The 26,616-nt window shown below is 43.5% G+C and overlaps 2 protein-coding genes across 2 annotated transcripts in view; both read left to right on the top strand.

Moving 5' to 3' along the window:
• UBE3C (ubiquitin protein ligase E3C) overlaps nucleotides 1–9,965 on the top strand; it is a 104,328-nt gene extending 94,363 nt beyond the window's left edge. The window contains exons 20-23 of the mRNA XM_006264384.4: nucleotides 598–786; nucleotides 885–951; nucleotides 2,482–2,612; nucleotides 7,972–9,965. Of these exons, the coding sequence (XP_006264446.1) occupies nucleotides 598–786; nucleotides 885–951; nucleotides 2,482–2,612; nucleotides 7,972–8,142 (558 nt within the window). The 3' untranslated portion in view covers nucleotides 8,143–9,965. The remainder of the gene's footprint in view (nucleotides 1–597; nucleotides 787–884; nucleotides 952–2,481; nucleotides 2,613–7,971) is intronic.
• Nucleotides 9,966–25,596: 15,631 nt separating this feature from the next.
• Nucleotides 25,597–26,616, top strand: part of DNAJB6 (DnaJ heat shock protein family (Hsp40) member B6) — an 80,493-nt gene continuing 79,473 nt past the window's right edge. The window contains exon 1 of the mRNA XM_006264383.3: nucleotides 25,597–25,706. The gene's annotated coding sequence lies outside the window, so the exon portion shown is untranslated. The remainder of the gene's footprint in view (nucleotides 25,707–26,616) is intronic.

Here is a 26,616-nt window from a genome sequence, read left to right as displayed (position 1 = left end):
GGGATTCCCTTATAGTAATGTCATATTGGAGAATTCACTAGCATCAGTGTTCTCCGCACCACAAGGTTAAGAACCCAGCCAAAGTGAGATTCTGTAATTCTCCTGGAGAATGAACTCTTTGAGATTCATAACCCCTACACTTGGGATGCTACTCCTCATGCCAAAGAAGAATATGCAGAGTGAAACCTGGCTGCACTGAATTCCCACTGACTTTAACAGGGTCAGGACGCAGCCAACACTTCGTCTGGTTTGCAGTTCTCAAGTTAGTATTTTACATGTATTCCCATCCTAGAAGTGGGGTCTCTGTCATCTCTCGGCCCAGTTAATTTACTGTGAAAGCTGGGCATAGAAGTATGGAATTGGATACACGCAGACATGCTTGGGCCTCTGGAGGCCAAGGTGGGGGCTTATGTTACCTCATTTCTTTATAACATGTTCTGTGCTCTTATATTCATCAGTAAGTAAGTAGTCACAGAGATCTGTAGTGTTCTCTCTGATACAACTGTTAAAACAGTATGCTTCAGTTAATTTCAGCTATGTTAGAACTCATAGAACTAGACTTTGCCAGGATAATGGAAGATGTTTTTATATTTATAGGTGGTTGAGCTGAAGCCAGGTGGAAAGGATATCCCTGTAACCAGTGCTAACAGAATAGCATACATCCACCTTGTAGCAGACTACAGACTGAACAAGCAGATTAGGCAGCACTGTCTAGCATTCCGACAGGGACTGGCCAATGTTGTTAACCTTGAATGGCTTCGAATGTTTGATCAGCAGGAAATACAGGTAAAAGCATTGGGAAATCATTTGCTGAACAATTTCAAAATTGCAACAATTGTTCATTTCTATCTAAAATATAACCATGTTATTTCCTCTACCCGCAGGTTTTGATTTCTGGTGCCCAGGTTCCCATTAATCTGGATGACCTAAAATCCTTCACAAACTATTCAGGTAGGTATTTTGCAGGTGGATAAATGGGTTATAATTGATTCAAGAATAAAGCTATTAATTCAAAACTTGCCTTGTTTAGCCTAAAGCTTACTTTTAGAGTAAGAAATTGACCTATAGTGTACCTCAGTAGCAAAGCTCTCTAGATCAATATTTATGTGTAAAGGAGTCAAGAAGGGACCCTTTCAGCAACCCCTACTCTGAAAAATAGATACAGAATTGGGCTCTTTAAATGTATACTTTGAAAACCAGTTTTATCCATGTTACTTTCTCCCTTCATTCACTTACCTATTACACCTCCTCTCTTACCTTTTTATAAAACTGCTTCTTATGGAATTACAGTTATAAAAAGACCTAAATAAATTTGTCTTAGTATCATAGTATAATTAATGAACTGCTGGATCTTATGCCCATCTCAGAAAGGATGTTTTGACACATTAGCAGAAAGCTGCTAAATGAATTTAATTTCTGAAAAGTACTTTGAATCTCCATTTTACTTATAAAGAAATGTTTTCTTCAGTGTTCTGCACCATGAGAGGTCCTTGCCCATCAAGCTGCAGGAATAAGTTTTGTGCAGTGAAATATTCTTGCTTTATAAAGATAATATCTGTGAGAAAACATGACAGTTCTGTGCACTTTCATTTAATCAGTAATACAAAATGCAGCTAATCTTGCCATCTTCCTACTGAGAAACTTTCTTTAATTGTAATTGTATGAATGCACATCCTAATTCCATAAAAGCCTGCCGTTGAAAATCCTAGCCATAGCAGTTAACAAGAATTTTATCATTTTCACTTTCTTCCCAAATGTTTTTTTACTTTCTTTAAAGGAAGTGCATATTACTGTTAAGATAAAGTACATAAACAATGGTACATATATATGTAACAATAACTTTTGGTTAACTGGTTGAAGGGGAAGCAGTGGGTAATGACAAACAAGGGAAGCAAAGGGCTGTGTGTAATACTCCAGGGATTCATATTAGATTTGCTTTTATTTGACGTTGACATTAATGATCTGCAGAAGTGCATAAACACCACATGAATTAAATTTGCAGATACAGGTCAATGCCCATTTTCAGCAACATCTCCTGGGAACATTTTCGTTACCAGGCATTTAACTAGACATTCCCTGCAACAGCACCGGCCACTTAGGAGCAGTGTAGCACCAGAGCATTGATGAACTAAAACTAAACTTGCTGGGTGCCACAAACCTTAGTGGGGAGGTAAAAGAAAGGACCTATCAACAAAAATTATAAGTCTATTTTTTTATTTTTTTGGTTTTTTAAAGGTTCATCATGGAATAGTATTGGGGAAAGTATGTAGAATACAGGTATGGATTGGGGACAGGAAAGCTAAAGCTGTTAAGTAACTATGTCAAAAGACACCTATAGGAGATAGGAACAACAAACATTGCTTTCCATTTTTTGAGCTGTTAAAACTGATAGGAAGGGCTCTAACACATGATATTAAACACTTCTTTCTACTTCTATTAAAATGTTTCTTTCTTTCTCTTACAATGCCAATCTTCTACTAGGTGGCTACTCGGCAGACCATCCCGTAATCAAAATATTTTGGAGAGTGGTGGAAAGCTTCACTGATGAAGAAAAACGTAAATTGCTCAAGTTTGTAACAAGCTGCTCTCGACCCCCTCTGCTGGGATTTAAGGTACAGGCCTGGCTGAATTTGCTTTGAGTGGTGCTCAGTTTGAACACGAGCAGCAGGGTGGTTTTACACGCAGGAATTCATGTATTTAGGAATGAAGAATATAACCCAGGGAAGGAGTCTGTTTATAACCACAGTTATTACTTAAGTCTTTGCAGGGAGTATAATGCAGTTTAACATCTTATCATGAAAGAGTCATTTACTGTTACTGGAAAATCCTTGTAGCTAAATTCTGGGGCTGCAGAAGAAGGAAGGGCACATCATTTTAAATGCTTGCTCTTTCTGCGGAAGAATGCTTGCAGCATTGTTTTTGTTTGATCTCTTCTCTGTTGTTAACAAACTGATGGCACTGCTGCTGTATGTATCAGGGAACAGACTAATTTCAGTTTTAATGGCTTTAAAAGCTGGCAGAAGAAGATTTAAGATGTATCAGTATTTCCTGAATTGCATCTTATATTTTCTTTTGCATATCGTTCATCTTTTTATAAAATTATATATAGCTACTGCCTTTTTCATCCAGATATTGTGCTAACAAGCAGCTTTTTAAATTGCTAATTAGACCCCAATTATAATATGAAGCAAGTATCTGACATTTGTAGATACTAGAGAGAGAAGCTTATGCAAATTTCAGTTTTGAAATTCAGAGATGTTCAGATGCACCAGGCTGTACAGGCATACCGACCCTCACCTCACCACTCTACTTATATGCTCCCTGCTACACTCTGGGCTGTGCTGGCTTGCCCTACCCACTGGGGTGGGGCAGAAAGCAGAAGCTGGAGGAAGGAGGGGGAGCCTGGAGACCCTGGCTGCTGCAGCTGGAGCGATAAGAGTGGTGGTGGCCAGGTGGAAATATGGGGACTGCCGATTAACCTATTCTCAGCCACCAGTTGAGCAGTGTTGGCTAAGAGCTTTGCATTCAAGTCCTTCTAGAAGGGTGAAGAGAGGTAGTTGGCCATGTTAGTCTGAAGGGAGTGCAGTGTGGCACTCTAGAGACTAACTGGTTCAGAGAGACATAAGCTTGTTTGGGCATCTGATGATATAGGCCAGGGACCAGCAAAGAATTTTGGCCTGAGTATCGAAAACACCCTAACCCTGACCTACGCCTCAACTTGGTGTGTCAGGGGCAGATCCCAGGGAGCCACGAGGAGCCCATTCCTCATTGCTGGTGGCGGTTGTACATGCGCCTTTGGGCAGATGGTGGGGAGTGGGCTGGGGTTGTGTTGCCCTGTGCCCAAGGCATGTGTGTAGTTGCTGCTGGGGCTCTGGAGCCCAGTGCAGCTGTTTGCAGCCTGCCAGCCACCTGCTACAACTGCCCAGAGCCCACACGGGTTGTGGCAGGCATCCAGGAGGCTGCAAACAGCTGCACTGGGCTCTAGTTCCACCTGGGCAGATGCGTACATGCCTTTGGGCAGACAGTGGGGAAGGGGCTTGGGGCATCTGTAGCAGGTGGCCAGCAGGCTGAAAACAGTTTTGCTGGTCTCTGAAATACCAGCTCTGTGGTGGTGATGGCTGCACGTGCGCCTCAGGTGGATGGCAGGGGAGGGGCCAGGGTTCGCATGTGCAGCCATTGCCACGGAGCCCTGCCAGGGCTCTGGAGCCTGGTGCAGCTGTTTACAGCCTCCCGGCTGCAACCAGCTTGGGCTCTGGGCAGCCGCTGTCTGCCATGGAGCCCGGGCTGCTTGCAGCAGGGCTTGCAGCCTCCCAGCCACTTCTGCAATCGGCCTGGGCTTGTAGCTTTCAAGCACTACAGAAATGCTAAGTATTATGTTGTCAGTCATTTGAAACATAACTATTTAGTGAATATCCAGCTACATCCATGGTACCTTAGTAACAAATTCATTCCAGATGGTGGTCGTAAGAACAGCTCTTAGAAACACGAGGGATGAGACCAAGATGCATAGAACAGGATGCAATTAAAATTGGCCATGTACCAAAGAAGGAAGATCCATCAATTGGCATGTGTCTTCTAGAAGAAAGGAAGAAAGAAAAGGAAGAGAAATGCTCCCAACTACTGCTTGTCTTTCTAAAAGTGTGGGGAGTGGGAGGAGAGGAAAGGATTGTTCAGCTAAAAATGCAAATCATACATTAAAGCAGTCTTTGAGATGTTGAGAGAAGATGTGGAAAGCAAATCTGAAATCTGAGGTAGACCTGAAGGAGAGACTGTAGAAGCAAGTGGAATGGGCAAATGTGAAAGTCGGTAAGCTGTAGCATGGCCGTGTTGTACTAAAGGAGAATAGGAAGTGAAATAGCTACATAGTGTGAAGCACGATAACAAAGTGTTGAAGAGGGAAGATATTGCAAGTCCATCCTACAGTGCGTTATGTGTCACACAGCATATAGGAATGGGAAGAAGAGCAAAACGGGCATTGTTTCTACTTTGTGAGCAGCAGTCAGTATCAGGCATTTCTGGCTCTTGACTGATACATGAATCTTGGAGTAACAGCTTCTCTAACACAGTGGTGCTCACCTTTCTGGCCCCAGAGGCCACGAGTGGCATGGGGCTGATCCATGGGCTAGATCCCATTGGTGGGTCTGATCCAGCGTGGGGTCAGTATGCAGGATCAGTCTATGGGTGTGAAACAGTGCTCCAGCCTGGCCCCATGCACTGGATTCAGCCATGCAGCATCCCCACATGTTGGCATGATCTGGCACATGGGGCCATGTCATCCAGCTCATGTGTCTTGAAATTTGGTAGTGGGGAGCAGTGACAGCATAAATTGCTATAGCTCTGGAAGCCATGGCTATTCATGCTGCCACTGCTATATTTCTGGACCTGTAGGAAGCCCCCTGGGTGGAATGATGTAGCCCCACATCTGGAAGAAAGCACCACTGGTCTAACAAGTTGAGCATGCCCTTGGCCTGATGGGACTCAGCAGCCAACCAGGAATAGCTTAGTGTGAGCTGCTGCAGTCCCAGAGAAACTCAAGTTGTAAATGGATACCAGAAAAGGAAGTAGGTAATTGGGTCCTGTTGTGAGTGGTGGTCATAGTAGCCTATGATTAATGTGTATATAGTACTTTGAAGATGAAAAGTGGTTATGTACTGGAAGTGCTAAGTATTATTAGCAGCCAAATAAGTGAATGTTTGTTATATATAAAAAAGCTTGCACTCCGAGTGTGGAAATTAATGCAAAATGTTTTCAGTAATTCATTTTTCTATGGTCATTTAAAAAGAGATATTAACTGTTACTATTAAGAACACAACTTTTAGTATTCATTCTAAAACCTTGTGCAGGCTGCATTGTGGAACCCTCACCTTCAGTAAAGTTAGCTGATATTCATTTAAGAGGAAGAAATATCTCAAAGTTGGTAGCATACAAATAGCACCATCTTCTCCTACACTCTTTAAAAATTATGAAAACCCTGAGTGCCAGATGATCAGATTCAGAATAACATTTACTAAAGCTAATTAAAGTTTAACAAGTTTAATAAATGTGATTGTTACAGACCAAAAAAAAATCATTAAAGTGTGGTTGAAAATTGTTAAATTCTAATCAGGTCACATAATAAATTTGATGATACATCTCTCTTCCATGCTATTATAGATTCCTGTTGTACAGTGTTTAATTATGCAACAAATGGTGCCCTTGGCATGACATTTCAATAGAGTACTTCATTTTTTACATTTTTAAAGCTTAAAGTAGGGAAAATTCAATTAGCATTTTGAAAGGAACACAAAATGCAGCATTTCAGCTGTGGAATACATTTTATGGCCTCCATTTAAACAATAATTTAGTTTAAATTCTTGTTGGCATGTCTCGGGACATGTAGCTTTCCCATTCCTTCCCTACTGCCCACCCATGTGTTTGAAACCAGATGATCTATTTTAGCTCAGGAATTTATTAATTTGATAAAATTAATGTTTCCTTGCCAATGATAGCAGAGGTTTAGGTGTAACAAATAAATATTCTCTGCTTCCCAACTTATCATGGGAAGGGAAACATCATTTTCAGAAGACTAAAAAAGATGCATAAAACCTTAAAGAGAGATTTTGCACCTCAAATAGTTGACAAGTTTATATCCAATAGACTCACAGCCAGATATCTTCAGTGGGGCTCCATGCCCCAGGTTTCAGTGCCAGGGCCTGCCTCCAACAAATGATGATGATGATACAGCAGGAACAGGCAGTTATTTCAGATGGAGGGCCACTTAAGGTTTGGTAAGCTTTCGAGGGCCACATGGGTAGCCCTGCCCCTTGACAGGTGCCCCACCCTCTGGTTACCATCTTGGGTCCTGAAGTCCCACCCCTAACCCCTGACCTTTGCCACTGGATGTCCCTCCCTTTACCCCCCGAAAATGCTCCTTGGGGGAGGAGAGAGGGTTGCCATCTTGGAACCAGAAAAAAACCAAATCATATACTAAAAATACTTACTATAACATATTTTAATGTTATTACAAAAAATATTTTTGTCATGATTAGTGTTTCTGTACTGTATATAGGGATGATTGCATAATAATATTCTTAAGGTGTAGGGTATGTGTGGGGGGGTAAGGGTATATGGGGGTGGATGGGTGGGGTGTGGGTGTATCTGGTGGGTGGGGGTGTATAGTGGGTGGGTGTGTGTGTGTGTGTGTATGGTGGGATGTGGTGGGGCAAAGGGTATGTTGGTGGTTTTATATATGTGGGGGGTTGTGGGGACAGGGTGTGGGTGTGTGGCATTTGTGGAGTGTGAGGGAGGGTGGGAGGGGTGTGTGGACCCCCCCCATGATCTCCCCATGGTGCAACAGCAGACAAAGGCACTCGGGGCACTGGTACCTGGCTCTGGTCAATGCTGCACATCTTAGAGAGGAGCACAGCCCCCCCTGGGCTATCTTGTATCACCGGTGCTCAGTAGTGCAATATGGGTGCTTGGAAATTTCAATGCCCGACAACAAGTTCTGCTTAATTCTGTAATGACAGGAAAATGAGTGGTCTGCAGACCTGTGGGAGTTTTTGTAAGGAGAGCCTCTAATTAATATTAATCTACAATTACTGCAAATCAATATGTTATTGAAAGTAAATAAGTACTACTTCCTGCATGCTGCTGTATTTTTCTATTTCATGCTTCACCGTTTCTATACAAGACGATATTTTGCAAAACATGCTCTGTGAACAATTGGAGTATCTTTTTTTCCTTAAGAGTAGGTGAACCAGCCTTACTTTCTGTGGCTTAATGACCATGAATGTTTTTCTTCTATACAAATGTTGGAGGGAGAGGGTCTTTTGAGGTAACCAAGGAAGAACATGTCTTTTCAAAATGCCACTGATACAGATTTTAATGGCAGTTACTTTTTTTCCTAAAAGTTTTAGGCTGATGGTAGTAGTAACCTGTTTTAACTTGTGTGTACATAGATCTTTTTTCTTTTCTGTTACTATTTTCCAGGAATTATATCCTGCATTTTGCATTCACAATGGAGGATCTGATCTAGACAGGCTTCCCACTGCCAGTACCTGCATGAACTTGCTGAAGCTTCCAGAGTTTTATGATGAAAACCTTATGCGGAGCAAGCTTCTATATGCCATTGAATGTGCTGCTGGATTTGAGCTAAGCTGAGTCGAACTGAGGTGTAATCAGATGCTCTGCAGAGGACCTAACCAGTGCCTACTTCAAAAGCAGCACCCGTACCCAAGCAGATTAAAAGACAACTCCATCTAGGTTTCTGCAGCATTCATTTCTTACCAGTTGCCCCCAAATGGGTTTCATTTTTAAACACACAGTTTGTTTGTTAGCTGTCATTAATTAACCTTACATTGACACTGCTTTATGATTCAAAATAATGAATGCTGTGTGCAGTGTGGCTGTTTTGTGTGTTTATGCCAAGAAAGAGCACATTTAAAGAACAGTGACATCTCCGTGAAATTAACCAAAGATGAAGCTTTGGCTTTGTGCTGTTCAAGTATAAATAAATCCACAAGCTGGCAATAAACTTGTGTACACTGCAGCACGTTGGGATAAAACAGAGCTAACATCCTGTAATAAGTCTTAGAGGGAAAAAGATGTGTGCAAATGTCCTAGAATTCAGAGGTTGAGATTGCTTGTTCCTGATGACCCCACATCTTTTCTCATGTGGTAGAACTGTTTACAAACATTAGTTGTTGCTATTAAGATGGATTAGAATTGTTTAATACTACCTTCGCTTAAGAGGGTAGGCACTGAGATAAAACATTTATAGGCTTTTATTTGGACTCTCTGAAATATCTTCCAGAAATGGGTTTCGCATGCGTATTTTTAAGTTCTACCTTTTGCTACGTCATGATCAGTTGGACACTGTCATAAACAGATGTGACTGTCCATGCTTTCTCTGTTCTGTTTCTCTCTCTCCTTAGTGCCTGTACAGACTTTTTTTTTTTATGTATCAGACTCCTATGACATACCCAATACATACAGTAGTCATGACTTTGGAAAAAATATACTTGTAACAACTATTAAAATTATTTGAACCAAAGTATCAGGCTTTATCTTTTATATCTGAAGCCTGCGGTGTTCACATTCCTTCTGCTCATCATTTATTTCCATTCTAAATGCCATGTTCCATAGAATATAGTCTGATTCATTATTTTTGTCAATAAGCAGCTTTCACATCCATCTGGTCTTAGCGGTTTTGCTCAGGCAAGTAGATGGGAACATGCTGCTTATCATAATTTGATTGCCAGGGGAAAAACTGGTTTCAGATGGAGGGATTTAGTTCTCTAATAATAGGCACATTACTGGGTCAAGATTTGTGTTCACATATAATTTGCATTCAGCTAAAAATAATGATAATTCAAGCCATAAGAAGCATAAACAAGTATATCCCTTCTGATCTTCAAAGAAAAAAAACAATTTGCCATCAGAGTCTTGCTCATCTCTATTGCTAAAATTATTTTGCTATTCCTGGATTTCATATTTAATAAGCAGTAACTAGCAATATCCTTTTAAATGGGGGAAATTCTGTGATTTTAAAATGTTTACTAGTATCAGTATAAAATGTATAATTTCTTAATTTGGGTAAAAAATGAAGTGTTAAAATACTATTTGTAGTCTTGATGTACAGAAATAAAATAATTGGTTTTCTTTTTGGTTTTGCTTTAGGCTTTTTATTTATGTTAAATGTTACGTACTCAGCATATTCTTTATCAAAAAGTTGGGTTTCTTGTATATTTTTCTATATAAATTATGGACCTTATTCAGAAGATGGAAACAAGAGCAGTTATAGTGTGATTGCCTCTTAAAAGCAAAACATGCACATTTCTTTTAGACAGCATTATTTATTTTATAACCCAATGCTTTATTTTGAAATTATTTTTCAATTGAATTCATTTGCTACATTGATAGTGTCATGTTTGTATGTTGTAAAATGCAAATTACATTTTTCTATTAAATATTCACATTTCCAAGACTGTGTTGGAGTCATGCCATGTAACAATGGTTGGTAATGTGTACTTCTGTTGGATAAGGAGACCCAGTGCACACCCCTTAGAAGCTGTTGGGAATACTAATGGAAGAGAGCCAAGGGTAGGCTAGAGAACAATATACTTCATACTTATGTGTATTCAAATACATGCAGAAATTACTTACAATGCAAGAAAAGTGACCAGAACCTTTTAGTCCACTAAGGAATATTCAGTTTCTTTAATAAATTCAGTATTTAATTCTCAGTCACTGTGGGCATGTCTTCACACGTATTAACGTGCTGTAGTTACTGTGCATGAAGTTTAATACCTGTAATAAGAGGTACTAGCTCAATACACAGTAACTGGCGCTACTGCACAATAGTGCCAGCGCATGCCTCCTTAGTGATGCTAATACACAGTAAGTAGAGTAATTCTACTGCACATTAGTGCATTAGAACGCCTTTTGCCATGACATGCAAATGCATGGTAGAATTAGTCTACTGCTCATTTAGCGTTGCATGGAGATGTGCCCAGTATTTCCTATATTTTTCTACCCATAAAGTGTAAAATCCTGACACGTTGAAGACTGTAGGAGTTCTAAATGGTTCTTAGTTATGTTATTTGCCAAGGGCATGGGGGGCCCAGGATTTCATCCCTGCTTATTCAGGTTCTCAGGCCAGTTTTGCAGTCGGTTTAAAGTACCATAATAATGGAGGTAAAAAACCGGAAGCAGTTGTGTAGTTATGTATAAGCTGAGTTTTTCCTCATGGATTCAGCCACTTCCTGTAAAAGAAATGCAGTATAGCCATCCTCAAATTATAACACTTTGAGCATAGACAGAATTTCTGAGATTTTTTTCTAGTTAATAAGTTAATTAGTTGAGCTGAGATTAAATAATTACAAAAGGAGCCCTTTAAGACAGGTAGCAACTTGTCTCAAACCATTTCTTTGCTCCAGTTTAGTAATGCTGGACAAATGTCCTTCACAGTTAAAACTCACTGAAATGGAAGTAAATTTTGTCTCTTGCTCCTTTCATCTTAATGAGAATTTCACCACCAATTTCAGGTAGATCAAGATTTTTACAGATAGCCACTCTTTCAGAAACAAGACTATTCCCATTTGGAATGAATCCATGCTACCACTTGCTGTAACAGCTGGAATTTGATTTCCGTTACAGAACAGTTGCAATAACCCAATTGATTTCAATGAGAGATTAGAGTAAGGTATGCAGTATTTGGTCCTGGTTTCATGAGTTAGACTCACCGTGACAGAAGTCTAATTTGACAGCAGACAGTCTCATGTCAGTTCTATTAGGAGTGCACTATAATTCAAATAAAATATGTTTCCTGATGGTGTTGGCAGCAGTTGGAACAATTTTTGGCATCAGCTGAAGCAAAACTAACATCAGCTTCCTAATCTCAGCCATAAAGGGCTCTGGAATTCACAGTGAACATTTTAGGAAGTGCAATGAGCTAATGCTGAATCTTAGCCTATTTAAACCAAAAACTATTTATGAAATGCTGGTGGGCAGCAGTAAACTTTTCCTATACTGTGAAAATACCAGAGCAGAGACAAAAATGGAAAAATGTACAATGCCACCCACCTCCTGTTTGCCTTGGAATGTTTGGTTGGAAATGAAACAAATGTTCTGTGCTTATTTATAATTATATGCAAATCCTTTGAAACAAATGTTAATGTATACATACTGCTATTTGAATAATAGCTTCTGATATAAACGCTCATTTTGTTATTTTAATGGCAGTTCCACGTCAGTGGAATTGAGAAAAAAATGTCATGGTGTGTGAACTGATTGGAATATCTATATTTTTATTGATTTCTGCTTTTGCGAATAAAACTGTTGGAGTTTTCTTGAAACTTTGTAGAAACGATCCTTTTGCAGGAAGTTTGACCTAAGTAAATTTTTTTGAGCTGAAATTACATGGGACTAAGATAGGACTTCATGATGGAACAATATAGCTAGGCCAGTGGTTCCCAACCTTTTTATACTGTGGACCGGCGGGAGCTGGACAGAGCTCACTGAGCTGGCTGCCTCCCTCCTAGGGCTGCCCTGCCACCCACCTTTAATGGCGGAAACCACTTGCCAGGGCGGACAGACAGGAGTCCAAGCGGGGGGTTCATGTCACGACCCAGCAGCCAACCCTTTGCAGCCCAGTGTTTGGGAGCCTCTGAGCTATGTGAATGACCAATGTAGCTAGGCTCTTTCTTCTTCCTGATCTCAGAGCCTGGGACCAACTTGCCTGTGCCTATCATGAAGCTTGTAACCTTAGTTTTCAACGTCTTAACCTCCCAACCACACCATCCACACAAACTGTCCTTGTCTGGTTTAGCTTTTTTCCAGCATTACTCTTAAAAGCAGGCTTGTCAGTAATAGCCCCTTTCCAGATGATGTCCCCTACGCCATTGGGAAGAACAAGAGATTTCTTCTTTCTATGAATGGAAGCATGAGACGTGCCAGCACTCGCTGAAGAACATTACCCTTTCAGAACACAAGCACAAGAAGTTCTTCCCCTGTGGAAGCTTCAAGATGTTCTATTTTAGTAGATAGATGTGGGTACCTTCTTTGTGTTTCCTTATCTAAGTATCCCTTTAGTCCACTGAATCCTAATATTACACTCGTAGATTCTGTGTTGTGTTTTCGCCGGGGGGGGGTTAACATGCAGAGGCCATCACCTCTCAGCAAAAATGTAGTTATCAGAAACTTTAAGAGTCTATCTTGAAAGGCATTTTAGAATTCAACTAAAATTATAGTGCATGTGGGACGTGGGCCCTGATCTTGCAAACTCTTACGTACTTGGCTAACATGACACAAGTGAGTGTTTATTATGTAGGTGCATGTGAAACTAATGGACATACATATGTAGAGGTAAATATTCCTGTATTTACAGGATCTACTCTCGTGATAGAATCAGCAGTAACTTGACTTTCAGCCCAGGCTTTCAGGGCTTTTTGATGCCTCTCTGATTCTGCCGTCACTTCCTGGACTATCTTATTGATCACTGGGGCAGAAATGGGGAACTGAATCCTAAATGTGATCCATAAGAGTAACAATGAGCAGAATAATGTCATAAACCATCTCTAATCTAGACTGGAAACTTCTTGGGTCATCAGGTATTTATTTGGTTTGAAAAGCATCTTGCACACCTACACAACTGCATATAAAACAGTCTTTTTGAGGAAAGTACAAGACAACTCAGTGCATTTAAGGGAGGAGCAGGTGAAAATATTCAAATCAGATGCCTCATAATCCCATGTAAAGCAGTTTCAGGATTTCTTGCTCTATTGCAGCAAAACACATTTAAGATGCTTTATTATTTTTACCACAGTTCAAAAGCTGTTTCCAGTCTCTCCAGAATAAATCAGTGCTCCCTTCCCACTTGCTGGGAACAAACCTCTGTCTCACTTCATGCCATCCTGGTGCAGTGCATGACACTGGTGCTTCCTCTGGAATAGCTGCACGTACTTTAGGAGTTGTTGATTCTAACCCACATGGAAATCTACTGAGACAATAAATCTGCTGTGCCTGTGAAACGGGAAACAATGGCTCATTTTCATTAAAAGTGGTAGGAGACTGGCTTGCATCTTTTCAGCCAATCTGAATGGGACCTTTTGTTAGGCAGTTGTGTAAGATCTAATCAAACATTATTAACATCATTATTTAGCTCTCTACATAGATTACACATTGTTTTCAATCTCAGTTCCTTTGTAAACAATATATGGAAATGGTTACAAAAGCACTATGTACAACTCCAGACATAGCAGCCCCCTAATCCTTGTTTTAGGCTTCTAGATATTTCTGCAATACAAATAAATACTACTCATTGGTATAGAAATACCATAAAATTGTGTGTGCATGTTCAGGAATACACACAAGGTAAGCTACTGCTTAGGATTTGGATCAAAATCCTTTTTTCTTAACTTCACTATAACAAAAGCACATCTTCAGGCTATTTGGATTTGGGCACAAGGAAACCCTTTTAGTCTTTTAAAACTTGCACCTTCAGGGGTGTATAAAATAAAGAGTCTCATATAGCTTAGACAGGAATTTTCAAAATCCTTCTTACCTTTACCTAAAGCTGACCTGAGCAGGGTGTGGGGCCCAAGGCAAATCAGCCCATGCAGGGCAATGCCCCCACTCCCGCTCCAATCCCATGTGCCACAGACCCCAAGAAGCTGCTGCCACCATCTGTAGTGGGGGGAGAGGGGGGAAAGCGGCTGGACACGAAGCCAGTGGTGGCAGAGTAGAGTTGCCGCGGCCGCTCCACCCAGCTTTGCAGGGCCCCTCAAAGTGCGGGGCTCAGAGCAGTCGTCCTGATTTGCCCTCCCATGCCCGGGATGGCCCTGCCTTTACCTGTGCCTGTTTCATTCCTTGCAATTGTGAATTGTGCTGATACTGCATTGAAAGCTGCTATTTCATATATAATTGGATCGTTAGGGGCTGGAAGGGACCTTGCAGATCATCGGGTCCAGCCTCCCCCACTCTAGGCAGGAAGACAACTGGGGTTAGGTGACCCTAGCAAGGTGACTGTCCAGTGTCCTCTTGAAAACCTCCAGGGTAGGTGACTGCACCACCTCTGGAGGGAGTTTATTCCGCAGTCTGGATACCCTGGCTGTGAAGGAGTTTTTCCTGGTATTAAGCCTGAAGTGGCCTTCCAGGAGTTTGTATCCATTGGTCCTGGTCTTCCCCAGGGGTGCCCTAGTGAACCTAGTCCCCTGATGTAGCGGTAAGCAACTATCAAGTCCCCCTCTCAGCCTTTTCTTTAGGCTAAAGAGGCCCAGGTCTCTTAGCCTTTCTTTGTATGGTTTGCCTTGCAAGTCCCTGATTATACAGGTGGCTCTTTTCTGGACCCTCTCAAGTTTTTCCACATCCTTATTGAAGTGCAGAACTGGATGCAGTACTCCAACTGCAGTCTCACCAGTGCTGAGTACAGCAGGAGTAATACTTACTTAATTTTACACGAGATACATTGGTTGATGCATGCCAGCATGTTGTTTGCCCTGCTGTGACCACCGCCTCACACTGATGGCTCATATTCACGTGATGGTCAGTCACTACCCCTAGGTCCCTTTCAGAAATGGTGCAAGTCAAGCTGTCGCCACTGAGCCTGTGTGTATGTTGAGGGTTGTTTGCCCCCAGATGGAGCACCTTACACTTGGAAGTGTTAAACTTCACCTGGTTCTGGTCTGCCCAACTCTCCAGCCTGTTCAGGTCCTCCTGGTAGCATTTTTCTATTGCTTTCCTGTATAAATCTGGCTGAATGACTGGAAAAGAATTTTGTAGGTTTCTAGAGTGGATTTTTAAAAATAATTCACATGGTTCAAGGGCTAGGGCCTGAAAGCCTGTGTATTTAATACATTGAACTTCTGGCACTGGTTCAGAAATCTAGAAGATGAAGAGAGAGTGGATGTACAATGCATATGCTTGTTTTTTTTTTTTTAATTGAACTGCAGCATATAGAAAATGTGGAAGAAATGCTAATGTTAATTACCCAAAGGTGTATGCCCCCTTGGATATTTGAAAAAGAATAGATTTTTCCTCTTTGAAAAATGCTTTCTTCTAATGTTAATATTTGGAGGAGAAGAATTTCCTGGCTGAAACTCTTTATGATTCTACAGACTTCCTTCAAGAATCGATGCTGCACCATTTCTAGATCTGCAGTTCAATCCAGCAAAGTTGTTAGATACACATTAAGTGTATATACAGATACAGTTGTACCTATATAATTAAGTATATCAACATCCTCAGTAACTACCCAAAAGCAGAGACGCTTGGCTAGTTTGGCTTTATGTGTTCAAGTTGCCAAAACGGCTCCTTGCTGGTTGGGTTATTTTTTTACTACAGTGGTGGTCTGTAGAATGACTAGTGTGCTTTGTTGCACTTCAATTTTGAGTCAAATTATACTTGTCTACAGTCCTGTATATTGTAGGTATATTCTGTTACTAAAACTTGTGAATGCACTTTAGGAAAACTGAATGAAAGGTGACTTAACATTTAAGACTTCAAATTATTTTATTATTTCCTTGTTATAATTAGAATAAGCCTGGATCCCTGCATAGTTGGGGAAGTAGGGAGGCATCCCATAGGGCTATTGCAGATGATCTTGCTTTTTTATCCAAACACATAGTGGTTCCTTAGATCTAGAAGAAATGGCTATAGGCAGCAATTTGTTTTAGATATTGGCCATACTGCCGGTAAAGCCATTTACCTCCATGTTCTCTATGTCACTGACCATAATCATTTAATAGGCTGTATCCCCACAAGCAAATAAAGCTGTAGTGTAGGTGGAAGCTTCGCTTTAGCTCATGAGGAATCAAGATTCTAGTCTTAGTTTTCAGCATCATGAGTTAGCATCAAGTCTCCTACTTACCTGCTCCCAAGGGTGCAAGGTGAAGAGAGTTATCGTGCACAGGTGGGTAAGGAGGATGCATTAGCATGGTCTTCAGCAGGCAGCTAGGCATATAATTGAGCCAGGAATGTCAAACTCGCTCTCGTCACAGGCTGGATCTGGACTCAGCAGCAGCAAGGGTGAACAATGGTAGGGATTAACTGCTATCACTTGCCTCTGGCTGTTGGCTGCTGACAAGTGGAGATCCATGCCCTGGATTTTGGTGGCAAGCCATGGCCCCGCTTGTCTGACCTCTAAATTCCCAGCTACTCTACCAGCCAAATGACAGGCAATACCTCAGTAGCAAAAGTGGCTTGCTAGCTTCCTGGTTGTGCTCTCAGGCTCACAGGACTAGACTTCCTTATGGTTCCCCATCTTCACCTTTGCCTGCACTTTTCATTTGAAGAGGCAGCATGCCTGTGTTTCTCTGCTAGTAAGTGGTACCTGAGCAAGAGTGGAACTCCAGTCTGTTTGGCTTGGCTCCATCCAGCAGTTCTTGCTCTGACCTGACGGGATAGTTAAACATCAGTTCCACCGAAGCAAAAAAACATCCTGGAAAATGGAGTAAACATTGAATATGTAATAAAACTATTGGGCCAGACCCTTAGCTGATGTAGCTGTACATCATCACTAAAGTTAGGCACCGTAGGCACTGAGACCAAATGAAAGGAGGCCACATTGACTTGACAAACCTCATATTACAGGAAACTTGCAGTTATTTCCAAGCCTGGCTCAGAATCAGGATTGATGCAGAAGGCAAACTCCTGTAGGACATTTTGCAAATGCTCCATGTAATACTACCTATCAATCAAAAGCTATATAGAATTAACTAATATCTGGCCTGGGCCTATGGATAAGAAAGCAAATCATAGATCAAATTAATGAAAATGGAATTTTCAGCATAATTGCTGATGAAGCTGTCCATAGCTCGAATAAGGAGCAGTTGCCATAAGATGGTAGTCCCTAGCAGCATCTGTAGAGAGTCCACAGCAGTGATTTCCCAGCTGTGGTCTGTAGGCCAGGCATGATCAGATGAGCCCCTGCCAGTGCTCCATGCTGACTTGGTGCAACACAGGATGTTGCTGGCTGCTGTTAGTTACTTCAGCTGCTTCTATAAGCATCTGTTCGTTCCATCTAGACTCCTAATCACAAAGGGAACTTGGATAGATGCATAAGCACCCGGATGCAAGAGGAGCTGCTGATCTGTCTGAACAAAGATAGCTTTGAAGAAAAATTGTGGAGAGGCTCAGGAGACTGTCAAATAAGAGTTGGTAATTTTGCACTTTACATATTTCTGCTAAGAGTCCATTTGGAGTCTTAAGTGTTCAGGCCATTGCCCATATTTCAGATCTAATTGTTTCTGATAAGCTATCAACAAAAAGTTAATGCTTGTATTTAATTAAATGGTACTTTCCAGAATTACTTTTGCCAGTTGTACTATAATTAAGTGATGTAAGAACTGATATACATACTCTCCTATCCTCTGCTAATTCCAAAAATAACTGCTGTAAATAGAAAAACTAGATGCATTAAGCAGTAGGCGAGAACAGCATGCAAGAAAAGCAATAGTTATTACCATGTCAGAGGTATTATATTAATACTTCTCTAATGTAGCCCCTTACTCCATTTCTTTGATTTTGTTGGGCTTTAGCTATAATTGACCTACATAAATCATAAAAATTAATACACAAAGCTGGGAAATATGTGCACAGCTTTTTTCATTGAACGGTTCCTCACTATTTTCATCATAGGGTAACACCTATTCTGGTTCCAGGTGAGAGCTGAAGGCCCTGAACCAGAAAAGTTTAATCCCACAGTAATAAGGGTTTATGCCTTATGATGAAAGGATGTTTTCACCTGATGCTTAACTAGCTAACCTGCATGGAGGAAGGGCTTCTACAGTCACCTGTGAGCTGCTATCTTCCTGTGACATCATGGATGGCTCTGTTGTCTTTGGCTTCAGCAATAGGAGCCGGACTTGATCATCTAGTTCTCCATTGACTGGACTCAGTCTCCAAGTGGTTGAAGGAAGGTTTTGTACATATCTTGGAAATGGAGGCAACTTCCATCCCCCGAATATCTGTTTGGCCCTCAGGCCCCCAACCAACACAGCAAGCTCAGTCCATTGTAACATGGAAATCTTACAGGCCCTTTTATCTGCTCCTCCCCTTCAAGGGAAGGCTTCCTTACTTGATACAAAGGGGATTTTCCAGGGATTATAATAGGTTAAAAACAACCCTGTTCTATCCTCCCAGAGCTACTGAACCCCGAAGTGAACTGTCCCAAGTGTCTCAGGCTCTCCCAGTTAACAACACATTTGGGGAAGTCATCTTTTCCCAGACTTCAGAACACCCAGCTTATAGCCACTTCCAGCAGAATAGACTGCAGAGACTTGTTAAACTTAGAGATCGGTGCCAAACTATGAAAAGTTAAAAAATTCCAGCATGGGTCCAGTATCTTTTTGAAGACCTTTCCCTCTGGCACAAAGTATAGGCAAGGAAAAGTTATAGATATTTCTTCACTGGCATTGATTCAAAATAAGACGATGCATCAAAATGTTGTCATAGCATATTGGCAGATTGCTGATAATAATAACTAATAATTATATTTATATTCTGCCTTATGTAGAAATGTTCAGGGTGGCTTAATTGCACAACCCTAATGTGAATGTGAAGTTGCCAACTGCTGGTGCAGTAAAAAAGAAAAGGGGATCCTCTTTGTATCCCCACTAACAATGAAGCCCTGATAACAGCCGGTCGCCTTGATTGTCCAGGTGGCAGTTCAGGCCCCCATAGCAATATTGTTCCTGAAAAAGGCAAACGTATAGTCTCACATGCCCTGTTTTCCTAATGCATTAGCATATAATAGGATTTTTGATTCACCTTCCTCATATTGCTCTCTGGTTTGGAATAAAAAACTTGGCAGAGTTTCCAAAATGGCTGCCCTCCAAAGTCAGGTGTACAGTACAATGAAGGGTTAAAGATCAGGTCCCCAGCTGGTAAAAAAGAAAAACTGGCATCAGGATAACTACTGCCTGTTTAATGGGTTTCAGGATGAAGTTATTTTCCTTGCTCCTCCTATACCTGATATGAGCGGTTACTTAACTGTATGTATATCCTCCTGTGTTAATTCAGTGTATATATTCAAACAATTTCCACAATGTAGCAAAGAGCAAAGAACTCCATACCTCGTTCAGTTGTCGCTGGGGCACAGTGGCTGTAAGAAAGAGCAAGAGGAAAAGAAAGGCCATGTGTCTATGGCACAAGGAAACTGGCAGCAGGAAATGGAAAGGCTGCACATAGAAACTCTCTCTCTGAGTTCATGATTGTGAGCAGGCTGGGATAAGGCCCCCACTAATGTCAAGTCCTGCAGGTTGAGCCCCAGTTGACTAGGACCTCTGCTCCTTTCTCATCCTGTGCTGTGTGGCTCAGATACGGGCTAGCTACTACAGAAGGTCACTATGAATTCAGTTCTCCAACTCCATTCCTTTTGAGGCTCTCTGCAAGAATAAACATTTCATCTCCCAGGACCTGACATTCAGCATTTAACAGCATATAACCCCACATCTTTTTTGGTCTTCAAAGAAGGATGTGGCTCCTATATCAGGTTCCTTCTAAAAAGATAATCTGTCACTATTATCCATGCCCAGATAAGACCCTATTTAGAAAAGAACTTCAAGCATATACTTAGGTCTAACTAATTTCAGTAGAAGTTAAGCCTGTGTCTGAGCACTGTCCTGGAGAAGGATACCTTCCTTAACAGAAGCCTAAGACTCTGTTTACAACCTGCATGTAGTCCCTTACTGAGACGCTCTCAAATATACTAGAGACAAAGGCAACACGAGTTAAGCTGTAGGTTCCACAGAAATTATCCTAAAACCTCATATAATTTAAAAGTATTTAATATACATTTTAATACAATGCCTTTTTATACAATACAGTTTTATATGTGTTTGAACCTTCCTATAGAATTGTATATCAGGGATGTAATGATCTATTAAATTCTACAGGAAGGTTTAAACATTATAGCAAGGTTGTCATTTCCCATTAAGTTCTACTGGCCTTTTGTACAAGTAATGAAAATTATTAATTACTTGATCCTGTTAAAATCGCATGCACATGCAAAATTCCTACTGAAGCCAAAGGAAGTTTGACACATGGAAGGACTGGAAGGTCAAACCACCTACCAGAGGATTGCAAGTTGAAGGACTGAGGACCTACCATCAGGTGGAGCTTGAGGCTACAGGTGAGCAGTGTGTAGAGGAGCTGAGAACCTGATCTGTTATGTTTAAAGGGGTGCGCAGCTTTACATTTACAATAATTTAATTTATTCCCAAAAGTGATTGTGAAGTATTACAGTTATTCATTGATATTGTAGTTGTACTTATTAAGTACAAGAATTCAGGAGTCAGGGCTTCAATGTACTAGATGCTGCATAAACAAGAAGCAAAGAGACTTTTTCTTTCTCCCAAGATCTTACGATCTAAAGAAGAATGCTTGTGGGTACTATACCTGTTACTAGGAACCCTGTCAATTTTGTGGTCTTGCAATTACATTGTACAGAGGGAGGAAAAATGTCCAGCACACCTACAGCCTAGGGAATGACCTGCTGGGTGGCACGGAAGTGGAAAGGGATCTTGGAGTCCTAGTGGACTCCAAGATGAACATGAGCCGGCAGTGTGACGAAGCCATCAGAAAAGCCAATGGCACTTTATCGTGCATCAGCAGATGCATGACGAATAAATCCAAGGAGGTGATACTTCCCCTCTATAGGGCGCTGGTCAGACCGCAGTTGGAGTACTGCGTGCAATTCTGGGCACCGCACTTCAAGAGGGATGTGGATAACCTGGAGAGGGTCCAGAGAAGGGCCACTCGTATGGTTAAGGGCCTGCAGACCAAGCCCTACGAGGAGAGACTAGAGAACCTGGACCTTTTCAACCTCCGCAAGAGAAGGTTGAGAGGCGACCTTGTGGCTGCCTATAAGTTCATCACGGGGGCACAGAAGGGAATTGGTGAGTTTTTATTCACCAAGGCACCCCCGGGGGTTACAAGAAATAATGGCCACAAGCTAGCAGAGAGCAGATTTAGACTAGACATTAGGAAGAACTTCTTCACAGTTCGAGTGGCCAGGGTCTGGAACGGGCTCCCAAGGGAGGTGGTGCTCTCCCCTGCCCTGGGGGCCTTCAAGAGGAGGTTAGATAAGCATCTGGCTGGGGTCATCTAGACCCAGCACTCTTTCCTGCCTATGCAGGGGGTCGGACTCGATCTATTGAGGTCCCTTCCAACCCTAACATCTATGAATCTATGAATTGTAAAACCACTCATTTTACAATCACATTTCCCTTCTTTTTCCCCATAGGTTTTACTGCATGAGAGCCATGCACGCTGGGAATGTGACAGGCTGTGCAGGAGTGACTGCTTTTTCCCCAGATCTGAATGAAAATGCATTAGAAAACTTTTCTAAGACTATACCAACCATCTAGTTGGTTCAATAAAAGATATCACCTACAGAAATCCTTACCTACCCCTCATGAAGCAAGTCCTAATTAAGAAAAAAATTAACCATTTTGATGCCATAATCTCAGAAGAACTAAATGGACAGAGACTGAGCTGCAGTTTTGACTGCACAGTTCCATTAGAACAGTGCTGAGATGAAACTTCCTCTCCTGCCCATGGTGTTCCTATTTTGCTGGATAATCAGAAAATTTTATGCTGCAGAGCTCTGAAGCCAATAAATTAATAGAAAATATGATATTCAAGCAATTAAAATAAATACATTAATGGATACTGAGCCTGGGGTTTTCTAAAAGGCTTAAGGAAGTTAGGCGCCCTGGAAATCGAGCACGTCTCCTTCAGGACTCTTAAGAATCCCAGCCTGTCTCTGTAAAACTTTCTGAACATAGGAATAGCTCAGACAGAATAATTTGAGACCAGCAACCACAATAGCCAGAATAATCTATTGGTCTTCCTCTGGACCCAAGTGACTCACCAACAGTTGGGGGCCTGTAACATGTTTCAGTTAGGAGAAATTTGTGATGGAGTTGGGTGATGATGAAGACGGGTATTTTTTGATGGAATCTTGATAGTTTACAAGAAATGCACCTTGTCCTCCTCAGCACATGTTCATGTGATGGCTGATCACTACCCCTAAGTCCGTTTCAGCTGTGGTGCAAGTTAAATTGTCGCCACTGAGCCTGTAGGTATGTTGGGGATTGTTTGCCCCCAGATGGAGCACCCTACATTTCTGAGTGTTGAACTTCATCTGGTTCTGGTCTGCCCAACTCTACAGCCAGGTAGAGTCCAGGTCTGTCCAGGTCCGTTTGTATCTGCAACCTATCTCCTGGCATGGCCAAACTCCTCCATAACTTGGTGTCATCCGCAAAATTGGCCAGCTAACTTTTCACCCCCACATCCAAATCATTGATAAAGATCTTGAAAAGCACCAGTCCAAGCATGGACCCCTGAGGGACACCACTGGCCACTTCTCACCAGGATGACACAGATCCATTCATGAGCACTCTCTGGGTCCTACTATGCAGCCAGTTTTCCACCCACTGAAGTGTTGAGCAGTTAAACCCACAATCTTCCAAATTTTCCACAAGGATGTTGTGGGATACTAGATCAAAAGCCTTTTGAAAGTCTAGTTATATAATGTCGACCTTCTCTCCCATGTCCAGGTGGCGAGAGACCTGCTCATAGAAAGGGATGAGATTGGTAAGATAAGACCTACCTATGATGAAGCCATGCTGGCCATCCTTCAGAATCTTACCCTTAATGAGCGTATTGCACAAAGATTCTTTAATGAATTTTTCCAGGATTTTCCCTGGGATGGAGGTTAGGCTGATTGGCCTATAGTTGCCCAGGTCCTCCCTCTTTCCCTTTTTGAAGATGGGCACAATGTTGAACCTCTTCCAATCCTCAGGGATCTCCCCTGCGTGCCACAAATTCTGGAAGGGGTTCCACAGTGACCTCAGCCAGCTCTATCAGCACTCACGGGTGAAGTCCATCTGGTCCTGCTGACTTATAAATGTCTTTTCTAGTTAGTTTTGCATGAGCTCAGCATCCACAGTGGGAAGGCTATCATTCCCACCATGCCCCTTGTGATCTTTATCTTGTTTGTGTTTCCCCTTGGTCCGGTGAAATACTAAAGCAAAGTGGGCATTCAGGAGTTCAGCTTTTTCCTGAGTGTCCGTTACCAGCTGATCCGAGGTGTTAAGCACGGGCCCCACACTTCCACTTGTTTTCTTTCTGTTCCCTACATACCTAAAGAAGGACTTCTTATTGTCGTCGACTCCCTTGGTTAACTTAAACTCAGTGGCTGGCTTAGCTTTCCTAATCATTTCCCTACAAATGCGGACCACTGTTGTATAGTCCTCCTTGAGGACTGTCCCTAGCTTCCACTGTGTGTACGCCTCTTTTTTCTTTTTCAAGAGGACTGCAACGTCCCCACTGAGCCAGGAGGGCTTGCCAGCCCTTCTGCTACTGTCTCCCAGGTAGCTCTGGGAAGGTCTTTGTGGCCAGCCTTCTCTGTGGCCACCTTCTCCTCCACCTTATTCTTCTCTACTTCTTCTTTTTCCTGGAGTAGGGCCTGGCAGTAGCTGTCGATGTAATCTTCGTGGGCCCTGATGGTGAATAGCTGACGTACCTCCCCCTCAAGCTCCCACATTCGGCCCTCCAGGGCCCCCACCAGGGAGCATACCCCACAAGTCGGGATGCCCCCTTGTACGGTTGCCAGCAGCCACACCCTGCAGTCTGGGGTCACGGGCTCTGTCTGGGTGGAGGTCTCAGCAATGCCAAGACACTTGCAGGTATCGTGAGTGGCCGCCATGCCCGAGAGTGATATCTTTTATATCTGACCAGTGGTCTCCAACCTTTTTATGGTGAAGATCACTTTTTTCAAGCAAATGGCACCCTAGGATCTATGCCCCCTTCCCCCTCCCGTGGCCAGATGAATGTGGTGCCCCTGGATGACCAGATCTTCCCAACCCTGGCTGGGCCAGGCCCGCCCCCACACGAGTCCCTGCTGCTGAGCTGAGTCGCGCCGGCACGTGGACAGCTACAGTGGGACTCGAGGTGTAGCGGCAGCAGCCTCTGCTGCTGCTGCCCCCGCAGAGATGGGGGGAGTCCCTACCCCATGCCCCTGGAGGAGCCCCCCAGGCTACAATCCTGCCACCACCCGGCTGGGCTGGGGCACTACTTATGTTTTCCTGCTCCTGACTGGGCCTCACCACAGGGCCTCGAGCTGGCCCCTGCCTCTTCCCTTCCCTTCCCTTCCCTTCCCTTCCCTTCCCCACAGATTGACCTGCTGGGACTGCAGGGGCGAGGGCGAGGGCGGGTGCGTGCACGTGCTCGCACTCAGCTCTCTCCCAGCCCAGGATTGACCAAAAGAGGATCCGGGATCAATGGGTTGGTGACCACTGTATTAGACCAACAGAGCAGTTGGAAAAAAGTTCTTTGCAAGCTTTTGGGCGCAGGATTACACTGCCTGTGGCTTTTCCAGGTTGTCTTCCCTGTCTTTCTTCTCCGTTGCTGTACGTTTCTCTTCACTTAAATTGTTCTGCCTTTCTTATACACGTGTGCCCACCAAGACCCAGAAGACTACTTTGTAGAGCAAAGCCTTTATTTTGGCAAATGACGTGTTTTTGATTTGGAGGCATCACCTGTGAGCTTATGTAAAGGAGCTCAATGACATCCCATAACATAATGATCTCAGCTGAAGGATAACAGTTATAATGACTAGTTGCAAAGAGGTTCAATCCACTCATTAATGTGTGTGTGTGTGTGTGTGTGAACTTAAAATGTAAGTTGGTCTAATAAAAGATATCAGATTCATTCAAAGCCCTTAGACCCCCCCCTTGAATGACATGATTTAGAAGAGGTAGAACAAAAGCTAAGCGCTGGGGGAGGGGTGCGGAGAGTGGAAATCAACAGGGTTAAAAATGATGAGATTTTAAATAATAAGGGCGATTGCGGTCCTACGCCTTCTGGCTTTGGAAACTCCAGGTTTCGTGGCTCCAAGGTAGACGATTAGATGGAGCTGTTTTAGTTCACATTGCGCTCTTCACATAATCCCGTGACTCCAGGAGCGTGCACGGCGCGGCGGGGACGAGGCCCAGGGTCCCGCCCGAGCTCGTTGCCTCCGCCCGCCGCCAGGGGGCGCCGCCGCGCTCCGCCCGGGGGCCGAGGGAGGGGCATGCGGAGGAAATTCGAGAAGCTTCCGGAAACAGCTGACGCCGCGGAAGTGAGGTCGTGGTGACGTGTTTCCTGTTTGTTTAGGGCGATAGAGTTGCCCCGACATCGCTCCCGCTGCTCTTACGTCGCGGAGCAGAGCCGCCGCTGAGGTGGGTTCGCGCGGGGCGGCCCGATGCCGCCGGTGGGCGGCGGCGCGGGGCCGGGCCCTTAGCAACCGTGTTGGTGGCAACGGGCGGCCGCGGCCTGGCGGGGAGCGGGGGCCGAGGCCTCCGCGGGGCCCAGCTCCGCGCGCGTGTCGCAGGGGCGGGAGCGGCGCCGCCTCGGCCCGCGCGGCTGAGCCCGGAGGCTGAGGGAAGCGGCCGGGCTCCTGCGGGGCCGGAGGAGCAGCGGCCGCCGCCGAAACCCGCGTCTCAGGCAGGCCTGGCTGCGGCGTGGGGCCCGCGGAGCGGGCGGGTCTCCTTGCCGGGAGCCGGCTGCGGTGACTCCAGCCCCTCGGGCAGGGGCCGCGGCGCCCCACGCGCGGGGGCTTCCGGGGGCTGCGAGCGAGGGCGCTTCCCGGGCGAGAGCCGCCTTTGTCTGCAGCGCTCCTAGCTTCTCGTAGCTGAACAGCTGCGCCAGCGCCGCCGCCGCCGTTAGCCCGGTATCTTGGGGCACAATAACAAGCCCCCAAAGTAAAGCGGTGGTGTTCCCTAAAAAAAAACGGGGGAGGGGGGCGTTACTTAAATAAAACCAAAACAACTAAAATAAAATTGACTGAATATTTTTTTCATGGTTTGGTGCAACATGTGAGAGGCAAGGGGTTTCTTAGGGAGATGTTTTTTTCAGAGAGCTGAAAAAGACCTAAAGTATGTTTGGAGGCCTGGGGACGAATTTCTTGGAAGTCTTGTCTGCCTTGAACCTAGGGACGTAGGAGGTTCGATAAAAGATACTGCCTGAAGAAGTGCTTGCCTCTGGCATCACTTCTGGACCAGCGGGGCTACTGTGTCGCTCTGACACTAATGGAATATGTGAACATTAAAAGTCTTATTTTGTAGTAAGGAAAAGGTTCCCACTCCCTGT

This window comes from Alligator mississippiensis, chromosome 5 (assembly GCF_030867095.1).
Source record: "Alligator mississippiensis isolate rAllMis1 chromosome 5, rAllMis1, whole genome shotgun sequence".
Lineage (NCBI taxonomy): Eukaryota > Metazoa > Chordata > Crocodylia > Alligatoridae > Alligator > Alligator mississippiensis.
This window is presented reverse-complemented; position numbering and strand designations above follow the sequence as displayed.